This window comes from Chaetodon auriga, chromosome 6 (genome assembly GCF_051107435.1).
Source record: "Chaetodon auriga isolate fChaAug3 chromosome 6, fChaAug3.hap1, whole genome shotgun sequence".
NCBI lineage: Eukaryota > Metazoa > Chordata > Actinopteri > Chaetodontiformes > Chaetodontidae > Chaetodon > Chaetodon auriga.
The window spans coordinates 15520807-15539747 of record NC_135079.1 but is presented as its reverse complement, the minus strand read 5'-3'; the positions used below and the strand labels follow the sequence as shown (position 1 = coordinate 15539747).

At 44.3% G+C, this 18941-nt stretch overlaps 1 protein-coding gene across 1 annotated transcript in view; it reads left to right on the top strand.

Moving 5' to 3' along the window:
* The window catches only part of wwox (WW domain containing oxidoreductase), a 124154-nt gene that overhangs the window by 10334 nt on the left and 94879 nt on the right, over positions 1-18941 (top strand). The window contains exon 5 of the mRNA XM_076732609.1: positions 342-448. Within this exon, the coding sequence (XP_076588724.1) occupies positions 342-448 (107 nt within the window). The remainder of the gene's footprint in view (positions 1-341; positions 449-18941) is intronic.

The following is an 18941-nucleotide window of genomic DNA, read 5'->3' as shown; positions in this document are numbered from 1 at the left end:
TCAGAAGAGAGGAAGAAGTCTTGAACCACAATAATTCAATCAGTTTCATCACTTCAGAGAGAAATGATTAACTCTCTCTACGAGACCACTGGGTTACTCAATGAAAGAAATTATATGGAAAATTGATAGGGATTTTAGCTCGCACCCCCACCAGCACCACCCCCACCGCCCCAGTAGATTCAACCCCTGAGAATCAAAGTTATCTTCAGAAAAAACTAATCTTTTTGAAGCATTGCTCGCTTTCATTCTTTTTTCTCTTCGTGTCTTTGTCTGTCTGTCTGTCTGTCTGTCTGTCTGTCTGTCTGTCTCTCTCTCTCTCTGTCTCCCCGATCATGTCTCAGGCTTCGAGACAGCCAGGTCTTTTGCTCTGCATGGTGCCCGTGTGATCTTGGCCTGTCGAAACCTGTCCCGAGCCAGCAAGGCAGTTAGCGCCATACAGCAGGAGTGGGTAAGTGAGCTTGAACTCTTTTTTTATCTTATAGTATAAGCTTTATGATGCCAGTTCCCATGAAGAGACCTAAACCAACAAAGAACTGATCCTACTAACAAGTCTATGGTCTGTGTAGCCAAACCTGACGCACACTAACTTATTTCTCTCCACTTTTTCTTGACATCTTGATTCAGTTTAGCCAAATCATTCTGAGGCACATTTGTGTTTTATGGCTGAGTGAATAAAAATTCACTTCTCATTAGTTCATGTGTCATGACATGAAATACATTTTTATATGATGAACATATTCAGGTCTCCCTTGTTTGAGAGATGCCTGTTTCTTAAATGAGAAAGTTAAATCATTCATGTTTTGGCTCTCCCAAACTGCCTGCACGCTTCCCAGCAGAGGTAAAGAAACTTCTGTGCGGGTGTCTCTGTGTAAAGCACGAGAGAGAATTAAAGGGAAGGAAGGAGCGAGGGAGAAAGTGAGAGAGGGCATCTGATAATTACCTCAGATTATTGCTCTAATATCGCTGCGCTTGTGACGCGTCCCCAGATTTACGAGTGTGGGAAAATAAACAAGTGAAATGTGGGTGCTGGAGCAGAAAGAATAAGCCATTAGCGCTGGGTTGATTACAGAGAGCAGGACTTGAGGAAGAAGGAGAGTGAGTGCTCGGTGCAGATATGGAGAGAGAACGGCTGAGAGGGAGGAAAGTGGGGGCGGGGGGGGGGGGGCGAGAGAGGGAGACAAACGCCTTTGAGCGAGAGTAGATCTGCAGTGTTTAAACTCACCCAAGTCTCTAATTGAAGTATGCCCCTGGGGCTGTCAGTGCTGCTCCACGGTGTGAAATCCAGTGTACAGATCTATTAATGTAGCTGCTTTGTCTAAATGAGTGAGGAAAAGCTCTGATCCAAGTAGCAGATTTTGCAGTCAAGCTTCACACCTGCCACAGAGTCATCCAAGATGTTGTTAAATGTTTGCAAATTGACAAATGGAGGCTGCTTAGAATTGCTCCAAAAGATCAAATGATTGGTGAACTCTGCAGTGTAAATGATAATCGCCCCTGTTTGTGGCACATTGGCATGTGGCATGTGCGGATTGTCAGCGAATTAAATGATTAAATTAATGGAGTTCTGTGTAGTTCAAGCAGAGCACGAGTGGTGAATTAGCATTCCCTAAGCTCACTCCATATTTCCTTCTCAAGGAATCCCCCCGTTATAGGCTAATGAATAAAAGTCACAATATCAGAATAAATCTTTGCTGCAAATTCTCCCCTCTGGCGACATTATTAATAGATTCAGGAGAAGAATAGAGGGGAGGATTAATCTTTAAGATGATGGATGGACTCCGCTTGCCTTCCCATGCTCCTGCGCTAAGGTCATTTTGATAAGAGGGTATATTTTGGGGTCCTCTGTACAAAAGGTCATCATATCTACTTCCAGGTCCCTCTCAGAGTTCCGCTCTGGCTGCCAGGAGTGGAACTGCTGTCCCGATTGCAGAGGACCCCTGACCTCTAACTACCTGCTTACTATTACTCTGAACTCTCTCTTTCTGTAACTCTGTCTGTGCGTCCCTGCCTGTGTGGGCTGGCGTTGCTGCTCAGAGGTGAGAGCGATGGCTCATCCACAGAGCGGGGCGGTGGCCGCAGCGTCGCGCACTGCGCTGACAGTGGGTATAATAGTGAGGTCGCCGATGGATAATGGGCAGGTCAGAACAGCCACTGGCTGTTAGGAAGAGCTGTGTCAGAGGGCTCATCCTTCCCAGCCAATCGCACTGTGCTCTGCCAGGAACAGCATAAACAGAACAATACAATTTACAAATCTGTCCTATGCTTCTGCTTAATCTTTAACTACGACCCTGATTCCATAAAAGCTGGGACGCTGTGTGAAACAGAATTAAAAACAGACTGTGATGATTTTTTAAAATTGATAATAAATTGTAAAAACAGCAACAGTTGACCTCATCAACTTCATTGATTTTTGTAAATATCTGCTTATTCTGAATTTGATGGAGTAACATGTTTCAAACAAATTGGGACAGGAGCAACTAAATACTGGGAAAGTTGTGGAATGCTCCAAAAACACCTGTTTGGATCATTCCACAGGTAAACAGGTTCATTGGTAAGAGGTGACAGTGTCATGATTGGGTATGAAAGGGGCATCCTGGAAAGGCTCAGTCGTTCACAAGCGAGGATGGAGCAAGGTTCACCACTTTGTGAACACATGATTGTATGAAGGAGATTATAAAGGACTCAGGAACACTTTGTGAAACTTTTGTCATTTTTCATGCGAGGGACTGCATTCCATTTTTATCTATTTTTTACACAACATCCCAACTTTTTGGCAATCAGGGATGTAGTATGAAAGTATTCATGCCTGATGTTATCGGGCTTCTTTGGCCCTTCAGAGATTCTATTACCTGTTTGTGTTTTTTGCTGACTTTTTATCATCAAATTAGTTTCTTGCTGTGTTTATGCTACATACTGTTTTCGTGATGGGACTTTAGCTGCATCCCCACCGCAGACCTAATCTGAGCAGAATGTGTTATTTTCTCTGCCTGCATTCGAGCTGTGAGGTGAAACCCCTCCAGCAGGCTCATTAGGGGAGTTTAGAGTGGCGGAGAGGGGATAAACATTTACCTTATGATTGTGTTTTACAATAAGCCTGATGCTGGTTGCCTTTATGGGGTTCAAAGGGGGCTGTTTTTACAGGCGGTGATGAAGCCACTGTAAAACCAGGAGGGGATTAAGCAGCAGATGGGTGCTGGGAGAGACAGGAAGACGGATGGAGAAAATGCTGAGAGTGAAGCGTGGTAACAGATTTACACCAAAAAGAGACAAGGCAGATAAATTTGCAGAGCCAAAATTTTGATTCATGCACCGTTCCAGATATAAATGTGTTTTGCATTTTACTATTGTCATATGGAGTCCTTCAGGTAACTCTGCTGTGCAAATGTTTCAGCTCTGCAGCTCTTGGCCTCTGCCTTAACTATGACTTAACGTAGCTGTTTTCCCACAGCCCCTCGCCTATCCATCTTCTATTCCGCTCACAGTGCAGGCAGGTTAAGTTGGTGGTTAACAACCAAAGTGTTGCCTGCGTGCCAGAGATTTATTTTTTCCTGATTGCCTTTAAAATTCTGCTTATCTTTGACTCCAATGTCTCCCTCCGAGAGCTGTAATGGATTCCCCTGAGATACAGCCCATCGCACGGTGGGCCAACCAAGGCCCTTGGCCCCTGAGTGGAATACAATACGCACATATTTACACACACACACACACACACACACACACACACACACCCACACACACAGCCATACATGGTCTTATTTTGTAATTTATTTCCCTTTTTTTTAATCCAAAATGCTTATTTCCCCCACTGCCCCTTTCTACAACACATGCTAATGAGATGCTTTGTAAGGGCGTTAATTAGCGAGCTAGTCACTGATTGCTGTGCTTGTTTTTGTTGTGTGTGTGTGTGTCTGTGTGTGCATGTGTGTGTGTGTTGCGGGGGGGATATTAATATGGCTGTGTGCCGCTGAGGAGAGTTCTGTCAGGGTCTGCTCTGGAACCAATTAGGCTAAAGCTCAGTGTCCACTGAGGCTGCTGGGAGAAAAAAGCCTGCTGCTTGCAATGTCAAACAGCAACATTAACACAGGCCAGAGAGGCACAGCGAGACAGGCGGACGGAGAGCCGATAAGCAGTGGTCACTCATACGGACAGACGGACCAGTCTGACAGACAGACTGCTCCTCTGCTAGATACGAAAACCAGACAAACAAAACAGTCATACCCTCTGCCGCAAACCCTCTACCTTCACCATTTCAAGCATTTACATCTATAGAAATTTATATATAGATAATCCACCCTTGCACTGTAGCCTCACAGGTTCTCAATGAGACACAATGTACCTTTGCAAGCGTCTGCTATTTCAGGTGAAATGACTGGATTGTCACAAAGCAGAGGTGGAAAAGGTCTTGAAAGACAGACGGAAAGAAGGCAGTTTCCTCTGGAGGATGTCAGTACATAAACTTGAGTTTCCATGCCTTCCAGATACACAATCTACACCGGCTATTCTCTGCTCATCGCCTGCGATTTATAATGAGAAAGTCACATGTTTATGCGTCATGGCCTACATACAGCAGCGTAAGGTGGCAAAGTTCTGGATGAGTCCCACATTTCTCACAGAAAACTACTTTCTTGCATGACCCTGTTCATTAGGGCACATGCATGCACTCAGACCTCTTTCTGTGTCACCCTCGCTCTACGTTTAACCCGAATCACACTTGTTTGCGTAGGAAAAGTGGTGTATGTGTGTTGATGCATGTGTGCCTGCGTTTGCCCGTCTGCCCGGTGCATAACCCCCTGTGTCAGTCTGACAGGCCTTGTGCCCCGCCGGCCACCATGCCATGGCACGCTCCTCCCGCTGAGGCCAACAGGAAGTGACACATGTGAAATGCTGACCTGGTCTGTTGCAGCCCCCTCCAGGGCCTCAGGATGCTGTTCTTTTAGTCACTCTTCCCCTCTCTTCCCTCGCTCCCTGGCTCTTTGTTGTTTTTTTTTTTTCATCTTTCAGAAAGGCCTCAAAAGACTTTTGTCCCCCTCCGTTCACCCTTCGATTCCGCACCATTTTTTTTCTTCTTCTTTTCTCTCCCGAAATGATTAAGGAAATTGCAGCCCATTTCCCAGGTCAGTGAGCAGGTCTGTAGCACTCTTCTCTGCTGCTAGAAAGCCCAGTAGATCATAGTTCATCATTTTTTTAGGTCCTGTGTCTTCCAGGGTTTGGAACTTTATCTTGTTTCAACATCATATCATGATAAGCTTACAACTAATACCAAAACAACAATTTCTCTCAATCGCTTGCTTTAATTAAAACATGCATACCTTTTTATGGAGATTTAGAATGTCTCGCATGGTGCTCTTTCTTTCATTAAAAGCATAAACAAAAGTAATTTTCTTTCATATATGGTTTTGCTGACACACCACTGTTAAAGCTCAGAGAAATCCAGTGGAGATTGTTGTTGGTGATGTTGAAGCTTGTACTTAAGCAGCCCAAGAGCCCCTTTTCAGATTGTCCCCAGACTACAGCAGCATTATACCTGCACTTCCCCCTCTCCCTGCTCTCCCAATCCTCTCCTCCAATCTCAGGTGCATCCACTGAATCATTGAGGGAGTGGCGGCTCTCCCTTATTTCCAGGATGAGGCGTTGGGCAAATCGGTCTGTTTCCTCGCGTATTAGTAGCATGTGTTGGCCTCTCCAGGGAGACCTTCTCATCTCTCTTTATTTACTTGTTTATTTGTTTGCTTCCTACCTGCATTCTGTCCGTAAACTGGGAATAAAAAGGTCCCACATCCCCAGCTAAGGCCTGCGTCGGCTTGGCGCTGAAGAGAGCAGAAAGGATAGATGGAATGAGGGTGCAATTGCGATATGTAAATTTGATGAGGAAACCCCTTTCTCCTCAAATTTATCCAACTTCTTATTCCTCCAACAAACAACCACACAAAGCTTGGCAACTACAATAGGATTTACTGTAATATACCACTGAGGATTCCTTCACATTGCACAGGTGACGGTTACAATGCAGCTTATGGGAATTCTAAAGGAGGCTTTGTGTAGTATGGACTGTTAGTATAAACGTGTAAGAGTACGTAAGAGTAATACCTTGAGGTTTTACAGTCGTAAGCATTTTGTGTGTGTGTGTGTGTGTGTATGATTGCGCATCTATGTAAGTCACTCCACAAGTACAGTATGTGTGCACATGAAGGTGTACGTGCGTGCACATTGCCCATTCACATGGTGTGTATTTAAATGCTTGATTATGCATTTTGCATAGCTTTGGGACATGCATCACTCTTCCCAGACTGCTAATAAAGTGACCAGGGAGATGGGGGAACCTAAATGAATCCTAAAGTGCCTGGCTTGCATTCCTCACTCCCTCACTGCTCTGCTTAGTTATTCCAGCCCATCGTGGAAAGCTGTGCGCCGTTCAGCTCTCCTCCTCCTTATGTCTGTCTGCTCTAGCCAGGTGCTCTGTCTCCTGAAGAGGTGTGGCCTGCTCCTAATTGCCTGGACCACAGTGAACTATGGGCGAAGGCTCTGTGTGAAGGAGCACCGCGGAGGAATAATTTTGAATAAATCACATAGTTAGCCGGGTGGTATTTTCTGCTAAATAAGCAGTTCCGCAGTCGTCTCACATGGAGGTGTGAGCGTTAGAATGACGGGTCACTTGCCATAGGTCATGTTGGGGAGGATTTAAATGATTTAAATGATGTCACTGCCACTGAAGGGGACAGGTTGAGGAAGGATGTGTAAGGCAGCACCTCTTTGTTGTTTGAACCTGACAGACTCTCATCCCTCACTCTTTCACTCACCCCTCTGAAGGAGGGCTCATAGCCCTGGGACTAGGGCTTCTTATGATGAGAGAGGTGAGAGGTTGCTTGGATCTCTTTCACTCTTCCTCTCCCTCTTTCTCTCTCTGCCAGCCGAGAATGTTTTTATTGAAGTCTGAGAAGTGCTGACCACAGGGAGACAAGTCCAGCACACGCTGTAATGTTTTAAATCAGGAGAGGAGCCAGTTGTAATAAGCTGCAGCCAAATAGTCTCAGGCTCAGTTGATGTCTGCCAAACAAGCAAACATAGTAACGTTAAATGCAAAAAACCATCTGGCAACTGGCTATAACATTTATCCGATATTACCCCGAGCTCTTTTAGCATCTTTAGCACAGTTTGAAATCAGCACAGGCTCTCCGATCCCATGATAAAGTTCATAGGAGATGCAGTAGGCTAATTAGATGTAATTCTGTGTTTGATGTCTCTGTGAGATTTCAATTGTCTGATGCTGTCTCTCGTCATCCTTCATAACGCACCAAGAGTACATTCAGACGTGAGATGGGAACTTAATGAGTGTGTGTGCGTGTATGCACATGCGTGCATTTGGTGCCCCACATGTCCACGTCTGATTGTGTTTCACATGTGAGAGAGGGGAAAGTGTGCACGCTTGTACCCTGTTGTCAGTTTGCGTTTGTTGTGGAGGACGGAGGGATTGTCTGCTAATGAACAGACGAGTGCGTCACAACAAGTCAACAGCTGCCACGTCCCACCACTCTGACGCTGTAAGTCACATATTTCAATGTCAGCCCGTGTGTGGTGTCGTTGTGATGCTGCTGTGAACGTGATAAGAATGGGCTGTTCGTTGTTTACGTGTTTATTAGCAAACAAGACACAAAGAGGTGAGAAACTGCTTTTTTCAAACAAACTTTTAAAAAGCATAAAAAACCTAATGCCAATCTTGCACTAGCATTCAAAAGCTTGGAATCTACAACAATGGCCATTTTAACATAGATAAAATATATTTTAGTAATTCGGACACCAAATATATTATTTACATTTAAAAATTTTTATTTTTGCTCCCAAAACACTTTTGTAACAATTTCCACCAAATACCAAACAAATTTTTTGTTTCCCAGTCCTTAAAGCAATGACTGATGATTTCTTATTTTCTTACTTAACTGCTGCTCAAAGGTATCTTTGTCTTTGTACCCTTTTAGTCGTCAGTCTGGTTGAATCATTGTACAGCGTTACTTTCTTTTTTTTTTTTTGGAAGGCCTTCATATACAACCTAAAAGACGTTTCAAAAATATGGAGGAGAGTCCAAACTTTTGAGCGTTACTGTATACATTTTGAATTTTAATTTATCTCTATTTATTTCCCCTTCAATATGTTGTATTTTGGTGCAGATCTTTGCAGATCGCTCTCGACTCTGTAGCTCTGTGGCTTTTGCTGATATGGCCGTGTCTGTGAGCCTTGTCTTGTGTTTATAGGACATCCTCTGCAGTCGGGTCTCATGGAATTGATATCAGTGAACCGCTCCAGGCATCCAAACAATCCTGCCCCAGGCACTGCTATCATTATTTTCTGGGAAGGTGTGTGCATGTATGTGTGTGTTTGTGTGTGTGCATGCACGTATGTACTGTATATGTGTGTGTTTGTATGTGCTTTGACACAGAGTTAACACTGGTTTACAGCTTAATCAGTCTGTGTAACTGACTGCATATTTATCAGAGAGAAAATTCATGCTCAAAGAATCAGACCTTAGCCCATACATCACTATCAAACACATGCACACATGCACACACACACACACAGACACACACACAGACACACACACACACAGATCCACATTTCATTAGAGGGGCAGATTCAGGCAGCAGTAGATTAAAAACAACGTGTGTTTTTACAGGTCCATAAATCAAGCATGGGACGAGGGGGATTCATTTAGAGAACATCAGAGTTGTGGCGTAGTTGCCCTCACGTGACTAATGCTTAACTGCGATACTTTGATACACTGCCTTTTTATTAGTTTCATTCTCTCCTGCCCCATATCAGTGATTATCTCTCAGCTCACATTTGACTTGCAGAGTAGGCTAGATGTTGTGTTCATTTTAGGTGAACATTTCGATGATGAAGCGACCTCCTCATCTAACCAGTGATTAAGCCTACACATTGGCAAATGACTAGGCCTACACAACAGTATTAGGAGCATAATGTATCCTAATCTTACACAACTTTGTTACACCAGATTGATCTTGTGTGTAAGAAGGGAATAAATCACGGTTTTATTATGTTTGTCAGGCCATGCGTGCTGTGTTTGGGTGGTAAAGTCAGGTCATAGTCTTGATTCTTTTCATTCTCGCCTGTGGGAGTGGCAGCAGGAGAGCAGGGCTGTTAATCTGTTATTGCTATTTGGGCGGCTCATACTTTCAAAACGGTACCAGTGTTTTAATGGTGTGTGAAGCACTCCTATAAAATGTCGTGTTGATCACCGATGTTGTGGTATCAACGCAGCATCACGCGTGCACACCCGCACGTGCTGCCTGATTTCCGAGTTCCTCTTAGGTTTACCTGCGTGATCATGTGTCTGCGTGTTTGTGAGTGTGTAATCCACAGTTCTCAGTGGTCTCTGTGTGTCAATGCTGGTCTCAGGCGAGAGAGCAGGTGTAATTTCCCCTGCACTAAAACCACAACAAGTGGCACCAGGGGAGAGAGGAGCATATTACAGGTTCAAGCGGCTCTGCTCCCCTGGACCACGGAGAGCTACAGGCTCTCCTGACCTGTGACCAGGCACAGTCCCTGTGTGTGTTGATTTGTGCATGTGTGTGTGGATGTGTGCGTGTTGAGGGAGGCTCAGAGGTGTAGGAGCTGCCTCACTGTGTTTCTGTCATGGTATAAAGCCTTTATTAGGGTACATACCAGTTTGGGGGGCCGCAGGGCAATATTATTTCACGTGTTCCAGTTGAGAAATGAGTGTGTGTGTTTACTGTACAACTTTTAGACAACCAGCTCTATATAGAGGCAGGTTAGAAGGTGAACAGGTTGGGTAAATATATCAAATAACTGTAATAACACCTGCTGTAAACCAGTGCACACAGTTTGACCTTTAACCTCTAAATCCCTCAGTAACAGAACTATATGTAGAGACCACGGGGGCTCGGCTTATTCATTCTGCACAGGGCTGGATGATATGGCGTCCCAAACTTAGGTGAGCTTTTTTTTTTTTTTTAATAAGCAGTGCTGTGTGGTTTAGTACACAACAACAACAACAACAACAACAACAACAACAACAATGACATTGGTATCGGTGTTGTCAGATATCCAGATTCAAGTATGGGAATCAGACCGGAACTGAAAAAAAGTGGCTTGGTGCATCTCCACATGTAACATGAAAAGCAAAAACATATTGTCAAAAAATCCAAAACAAACAAACAAGCATAAATCTGACTTTCTTATTGCACTTATAGTACCAGGATTCACCAGCTCCACGTCGCACTACAGGAACAATGCTGTTTCTTAACTAATGTCTTCTGAATGGATCCTGAACTGGCGAGGATGCTAACTTTTGCTTTAGGATGTGTAGCTTTAGCCTCACTTTGTTAGCACAATATCATATATGGAGCAATTCTCCTTGAAAAAGTCAGAAGAAGACGGCATTTCAACCGACTCCTCTTGCTAACGGTAGCTTAATTAGCAAGGTACTGCGAACAAAATCGACTAGCAAGCTACCGCTAACAGTTTCTATTTCAGCTGGCCAAACTGAAGGTCGCCAGCTTGAAATTAGACATCTGCTTTTGTTTTGGCCACCTCGGTCAGACATCAATCTCACTGTTTTAGAAATTGATTTCAAATGATATGTAGATGGCATAATGTGCCGTGTGAGAACAGAAAGCTTGTAGGAAGGAGTAACCATCATGGCGAGGCTTATTGGACTGAGTCAGAACAAAAGATTTTCAAATCCCACTGGGATTTTAGAGAGCAGGCGGAGACGTACAAAACTCCAGTACAAAATGTCTGTAAAAATGTTAGATCTAATTCGGCTCTACGCGATCGTACACGGAGCTTCTTCTCCCTTGTCATTTACCATGATGGTCTGTAATACACAGAGAGCTGCTACAGGACAGAGTAATTTGACAGACCTTTGTCATTCCTACAGGTCTGTCTGTGGCGCTGAACAGTGAACAGAGTTAATTGGTGCCTCTCATCTCTCCTCTGAAGGGCACTGCTGCCTATTAATACAGTGTCATGATAAATTAGACCAAATAAAACCCTACACACAGCAATGAATGATGAGCTTATGTCTGCAGGAGTGTATGTTGGTGCATGTGCACTTGGATATTTCCTTGAGTGAGTCTGCCTCATTAATTTTTGGTAACCAAATCTCCATTAGGTTTAAATGAATGACCAAGACGAGCCAACTAGGGCAAGGGAGCGGACTGGACTGATGGGCAGAGGGGAGGAAAAATCATGAGAGATGAAGGGAGAGGCGCCGAGTATGGGTGAGGAGGAAGGTGGGGGTGGGGGGCGAGGATGCTCATCCATTACATCCCACAGCGGCCCAGGGGTCGGCTTCAGCAAGACTGATTCAGAGCGATCAGGTTTGGACTCCATCTCCCATAAATCCTGGCATGTGACGCTGATGGATGTGGGCCATAAAGCCTCCTGCTCTGACATGCGGAGAGCAACATGGAGAACCATGGGAAAATGCGAGTGCTCCAGGTTAATGTCAACGAGGCCTGGGAGTGAAGAGGGGATGATGGAGAGAAAAAAAGACAGGGGACATCGAGAGATCAGAGGTGTGGAGAGGGGGGGATTGAGAAGAATGAGCGGGCCGGGAGCAGAATGTGAAGAAGCACGGAGTTTGTGGGGACACTTTAACAGAATTTACTGTGACATTGCAATGATTCAGCTGTCATCGTGTGGGTTTAAACCCATGTAGCTTGGAGTGCACTGAATAGCCCAGCGCCCGTTCGTAAGAGATGAAGACATCTAAATATCTTTCCTGACACACTTTGTAATTTATTTCCTCACATCTCCAAAGGTTGACGATAAGCTGCGTGGCTGTATCACAATGTTTGGAAAGAGTGTTTCTGTAGTGTAATTAATCCTGCGTGTCTTTTCATTTATTCTGTTTTTGCATGCTTACATGGTGTTCGATGCATGAGAAAGATGAATATAGCTCATTAAAAAAAGCCTCGTGATTATAATAGGGCCAAATACAGGAACTGCCGACCTGGCTAGACAGGAAATGGAGACATGTGTACTTCCTCATTAACGGAGCCCCATTTGGGCCATAAAACACCATCCCAATGCGCACAAAGAAAATGCCCTGATTAGGGGGGTGGAGGGGCATCGCTGCCCTAATGAAGGCTTCCCCCACAGTCATTTATGATATTGGTATGGGTGGTATGGTGACTAGGCCTATGGGATGAGCTGACTTACGGAGATGTGGACGTGAGATAGCACAAGCTGTATATTTGTATGGATGGGAGAGGTGAGAGGGCTGGGGGAATGCATATCCACAACTCATTTGCAGGAGTCAGTTTTACTAGGTTGCAGCTAATGGAGATGAGCTTGTATTAAGAGCCAGGGGAGACGCTAATTTTACATAAAACCAAAAGAGGTTTGTGTGTGCGAGTGTGTGTTTGTGCGTGTGTGTGTGTGTGTGTGTGCTCAGGTTGTGCTCCTTTATTCTGCCAGCTCACCAAGTGAACTCTCAAACGCTGACCATCCTTTCCCATAAAAGCTTTCTGTACCCAGCTGAAGATGAAATAACTGAGAGTAATGCCACTTATCATTATCATGTTTGCTCTTCCAATTTACATTTTAATGAATTGATATCTGATAAAAACACTGTGTTTGGTTTAATCTTGCACAGAGAGAGACTTCCGCCCAGATTTTAATCTGCTCCTTTTTTTGGGGGGTGGCTGGGGGTGGGGGGGTGGGGGGGGTGGGGGTGGGGGGGTGGGGGGGTGGCTGGGTTGTTAAGAGTGCAAACTTTAATTCCAACTCTCTGACAAATTCATGCAAATAACACAAAGTTTTTCTGCCACCTTTCAAATGATTTCACAGCACTGCAGTTATTTTTAAGAGAGCTGGAAAGTGTTAACAGACTGTTTTATTTTTGCGGCCTTGTGTAGAAATAGCTGTTATGTCGGTGAGATAATTACTTATGTAATAACTTACATCGAATTTATGAGGCTCTATTTTTTGACCTGTGGTATTGTGCGTGCCGTCCTCTCATCGGCGTGGTTCAGAAATAGCACGGCATTCCGACTCTGTCATTGTGGTGATGTCGTCGGTACACTCTCATCTGTAAAGTTTTGGGAAATACAGTCCTTAATATCTCAGAATGTGTAAGACTTTTGATCCAGATGTAAGCGAGGATCTGATACTGAAACAAGTTGTGCACTGAATTTGAAAAAGTTTACGAGGGGAAAACACATAAATAAAGATTTTTAAGGCCTTGCACATGCCTCAGCCAATTCTTAGAGTAAATGAATCCCCTCCCCACGGCTGTCTCCTCCTCTCTCGGCTTCCTAATTTCTCCACTTTTTCTTGTCCCACCCTCCATCACTCCCCCCACCATCGCCACAGCAGCTACCTGAGGCCCTTGTGTCCACCTCATTCATCACCTGGGTTTGATTCCTCTGCTTCGAGAGAGAGAAAGGAAGAAAGAACTGAGGAGGAAGAGTAAAGAGTCATAACAAACCCTCCTTTTCTCTCTCCTTCTTTTCTACCTCCCTTCCTTCAGTGTGTGAGGAAGAGATGAATGCAGCCAGTGGAATTAATTGCACCCCGTTACTGAAGATCAGCAAGTTTGCACTGTTGGCGTGCTGATCTGCCATATGGCTGCCCACTAGGTGAACACTTTGATTAATGTTGCCCACTCCCCAGTTTTTTCCCCCCACTAATATTTGATTCTGATAGCTGAAACTCAGCTCCTCATTCTGAGTCTCTCCCTCTTCGCTCCTCACTCTCATCCAGTTTCCCTTTTGTTTCGTCTCTCCCTCTGCTCACCTGAGCCATCTGCGTTTGCAGCTTAAGTTTGGTTTCCAGTCTTGTCTGCTTTCTCGTTGCTGTTTTTCCTACAAGCTTTGCTCACAAAGCCTTTGTGCAGCATGGCATCAGTGGAGGCAGTGTGGAGTTTAGAGTATCAGTGAGATTAGAGGGAGGAAGAAAGGCCAGAGTGCGTTTGTGTTAGAGAGAGATTCGGAGCTATGGGTACGCGTCCTTCGCAGTTGATTAGGCCCCTGGTGTGTCGAGTGTGTCTCCATTAGCCTCCTCAGCCTCTCGCCTTCTACTGTGCACAGTGACTACTCTCTACCCCAGAGGTCTAGGATACACACACAAACAAACAGATACACACACACACACACGGCATGCACACAGGCAGATAGGACGCTGTGCTGGGGTCCAGGCAGTAACAAGGAGGTGAACAGATGCTGGAGTCACAATATCAATAGGGCTGAGTGTAGGTAATAATACCTTAGCAGGGTTCAGCCATGAGACAGCGCTAACTAGAGAGGCAACTCTCAAGTGGAGCATTCACTATCTGCAAATCACACCATGTAGCCGTGTGCACGTGTGTGCGTGTTTGTGTTTGTGGGTGCACATACTCCCATTACATGCTAGAGAGAGCCTGCTTTTGCTGCAGGGGAGCAGTGGGATGGTGTCAGTGTCATCATCAACTCTGAGATAAAACGTTCTCACCTAAGGTCACAAGTTCAAGTTTGTTTTCTTTTTTTTCTCCTGCTATAATGAGGCAGCAACACAGAACACTATGCAGACATCTTTGCTGGAACATCTATTACAATCACTCGGGTGCTTTGTTTTCCCTCTGTTTTATGGCCTGTTCCTGCTGCTCGTCTATTTTGGTCTTCCTCAGTCTTGTTAAGTGCTGCCATTCTCCTGTGTTTGGATGTGGCCCAGAGGGCCCTTAGCGAGACCAGGGGCTGGGAATGAGCTGCGAGCCCCAGCCAGGGGGTGCCCACAGTAGGCTGCCAGTCCCACTAAATCTCCCTGATTACCCGGGGTGGCTGTGGTGTGATGGGGGTGTTACCAAGGTGGTGGGCTCTCCAAAGAGGCTGATTGAGATGCAAATGGAGGCCATAACTCAGAGGTAATGCAGACCTGAGCACCCTTTGCCTTGTCCGTTCCTGTTCACCTCACTCTCTCATCGCTCCCCATTTGCTCCAGCACAGGAGGAGGGACTGTTATTGTCTCAGGATAAAGTTGGATATTTATCATAGTGTAAGATAAGAATAGAAAAATAAGGATGTGGGCTGAGCAGAATAAGAAAGTATGAGCATGTAAATTGATTGTGGTTTTGATTGAGGTAAACAATAACCAGACCGCCAGATAAGTGCACACAGTGGTTGACCACACACACACACACGCACACACACACACACACACACACACACACACACACACACACACACACACACACACACACACACACACAGACGCACCTGAAGATACCAAACTCTGTTTCTTAGGAAAGAACAGATGGACACAATAAAGTGTGAGGGGCTTGGCTCGCCAGTGGAAAGGTGGAATGAACAGGGGAGGAGGAGGGGGAGGAGTAATTGCATAGTCCTTTGCTGAATTGTTCTGTGGATGCAAATTTAAATCCCTCCTATTATTTTAATAATCTGCCTTTTACTGCTTGTGCTCGGATCATTTGTTTGCAAACCAGGTTATTTGGAGAGGGAGGCTCGGGGGTAATTTCATGCTTTGGAGCATTTATATCTATAACTTAATGAGGAGAGGGCCTGTTGTTTCCTGGTAATACACTGCTAGTGGGGAGCAAACTTTTTATTCTCCGTTTAGGGTACTGTTAGAGGGCAATAATGTGGGATTACTCCGATGGAATTAAGGAGCAAACTGAGGAGAGACCTAATGCAGCTTTGGGTGATAGACCAAACTTAATACTGATGTTTCATTCAGGGTTTTCTAGGTTCATGGGCTGTACCATAGGAGATGCGCTTTCCCATTTGCCCATTACAATAAGCTTACACATATTTTTGAAAAGATTTCCTCAGTTTTACGCACCCTCAGTCCCCAGGTGCTGCCTAATTGGGCTCAGTCTGTTTTTACCCCGATGCATACTTTCTTTTCTTTCTCAATTACCTAAACTTCTTAAAATGTTTATGCAACAGACAAACTGTCTGTGTCTGTGGGTGAGTTTATGACATTCAGATCTGTCTCCTGCTTATTGTCACTCACCGCGTGCCGGGGCAGGCGGTCAGCCTCGTGGCCCGGCCCAACTCAATTTAACACAACCTTATTACATTTAGCTGAGAGACAAAGGGAAAGCAGTGCACAGTCCTGTGAGGTGATAGGGATTGTTAATGTATTTACTTTCCTTCAGTGGAGCCAAACACGTCGCGGGATGGAGTGATGGAGGGAGAAGGTGCGCGCCCACGTCCCGCCGTCCACCTCCTCTCCTTTCCTTCCTCCTCTCTGCTGTTCCTTCGCTCCTCTGTTCCCTCGTGAAGGACTTTTCTTTCTGCAAATTTAATCAGACTGCATGAATTAAAGCAATAACTCAATTTGTTTACAAGGCATCATTTATTCTGTCAGGCCAGCGCTCCGTTGACAATCTGTGACCCCCGACCTTTGCTGAGGTCACATGATGCATTTATTACGCTGTTCAGCGAGAGTCTTTCAGGCTATTATCAGGCGACAAGGGGCTAAAGATGCATGATGAAAATCCTATTATTCAAATCTGTGTAACGCTGTAACAGAATGCAAAACCGCATGACCTTATCAACAGACAGAGTAGATCATGTAAACAGTGCTTAAACAACAGCAGTTGGTGGTCATGAACATGTTTATGAACATGAAAATTACCCCCATTTCTAATAATAATAATAATTATCATCATTATTATTCTTTCATGTCATATCTTTCCTCCCCTTTTAATTTCCCTTCTGAAACATTTGATCCCATTCATTCATTTGCTCCTCTTGTAACGCTCACTATCACTACTGTGTGATTTCATACCAGAGAAAACAAGAGACTTTATCCCAGAGAGAAGAGGAAAAAAAAAGGCCACAATTTCTTATATTTCTAGGCTAAACTATTGTGACAGTGGAAAATGGTAAGCAGTTTAGAATATTGCCAAACAAAAGAGCTTTTAATCAAAGTGCATACCAGACCCTGCGGAGTGTAAAACACTCCCTCATCAAAAGGCCTATTATACACTTACTCACATCAAAGGCCTCCATGTTTCTTAATTGCCAGATTCTTTTCTTATTCAATTATGTTATGCTTATGTTTTTATAAAGCTGATACAAAAGGAGCTCGGGTAACCAAATCAAAGGGGCTTAATTTATCATCTCTGTTCACTACAGCAGTGTACACATGTGTAAACGCGTGCTGCTCCGCGAGCGTGTTTGGTACTTTACCTCCGGATACCGAGATGGTACAAGGCACGAGTGTTTCGGGAGAAATTAAACAGTGTAAAACTAGCAGGTTTAGATAAAGCAATCACATTACTGCCACACTTGAAAAGAACACATTATTTTGTACTTGAGAGTGTTGAGCTTTATTGCTGACACCCCCAAACTGAAAGTTGTATGTAGGGGATAAGTGCACAGGGTCGAGGAGTTTCTCTCTGACTTTATTGTTATCTAACCACAACATAATCAGCATCTAAGTCTGCGTGTGCCGTTCAGCCAGACTCTAAAGTCCCGGTGCAGAATTGCAAAATAAGCTGGGTGTAAATATGTAATTGCCAGTGCTTTTTCTGAGATCTGAAATATTAGGGAGCAATATGGATCGCATTAAAATCCTGGTTGTTAGGGGTATCGGTTACACTGAAGACATGCAGGAAAATGTGCACTGTCTGCGAATCTGGCGGAGATGGAGTGGGTGAGATGAGGGGGGAGATAGGAGCAGGAGAGGGTGAGGAAATGGAGAGGAAGAGAGACAGAGAGGAAGAGGAGAGTAAGATGAAAATCTCTTAATGTCTTTCTGAGAACATAGACACATTATTTAAATCTCCATCACTTTTTAATGTAAATCTGATCAGGCTCTGAGCTGGACGGAAGGAGGGGAGACGTGAAGTAGAAATGGAGACACACACACACACACACACACACACACACACACACACACACACACACACAGAAAGACAGAAAGACACAGAGCAGGTTTATAAAATAACATTATTAGGATTGAAAGCTGGATGTTTCTCAATTCACACTTTATCCGTTAAAGAACGCAAACACACACGAAACACTTTAAAAAGACTTTTTAAATGATATCAGCCTTTGCCTTCATGAAAAAAAACACTTATGCAGGCTGGCTGTGCAATATCTTATGTGTGTGTGTTGGTATGTATGGGTGCATGTGCAAGTTTGTATGTGCGTGCCTGTGTGTGTGTTTGTGTGGAATCTGATATCTGCCTCAGGCCCCATGGTCCTGGTCTGTCTGCATCCGAAAAGCAAACTCTGCAATTATGATGACCGCCCTGTCCTTTTCATTTCCCATCTCTCTCTCTCTCTCTCTCTCTCTCTCTCTCTCTCTCTCTCTCTCTCTCTCTGTGTTTGTGTGTGTGTGTGTGTGTGTCGGGCTCTCACACTCTCTCTGACCTGTCTGTCTCTCCTCTAAAAGGTGAAGAAACCCTCAATAACCAGACAGTCACAGGCTTGATTACGCCTGAAGCCACAGTCTTGTGTGTAAACTCACATTCACACTCACGCATCACTTTTCCCTAAAATGTTCTGCTTTGAAAAATGATTGGATTTCTTGGCAAACGATCTTATTGTTGCTCAAACTGTTGTCTCGCTTTGTCAGAGGAGGAGTTTTATGTATTTGCATGGTTGTAGTTGATATGTAACAACAGCCACACACCACACAGTGGACACACACGCACTCTGGGAATAAAGTTTATTATAGTGAAAAAATAATTATTGTTATCATGATTTTCACGTGATAATTTTGTACACGCAGTCCTTTTGTCAGTTTTTAATTCAGTCAGTAAAAGTTTAATATTCTCATTATATTTTTTGCCAGATTTTTGGATTCACTCTCTCCTCTAAAATATGTTATATGCAGTGTTTGAAGTCACTCAGTTACTACTGACTTCTACTTATAGTTTGAGTATTTCCATAGGACATCTGTGTCTTTGTACTCCACTGAATTACAGGGAAATATTTCTTATTTCACTACAT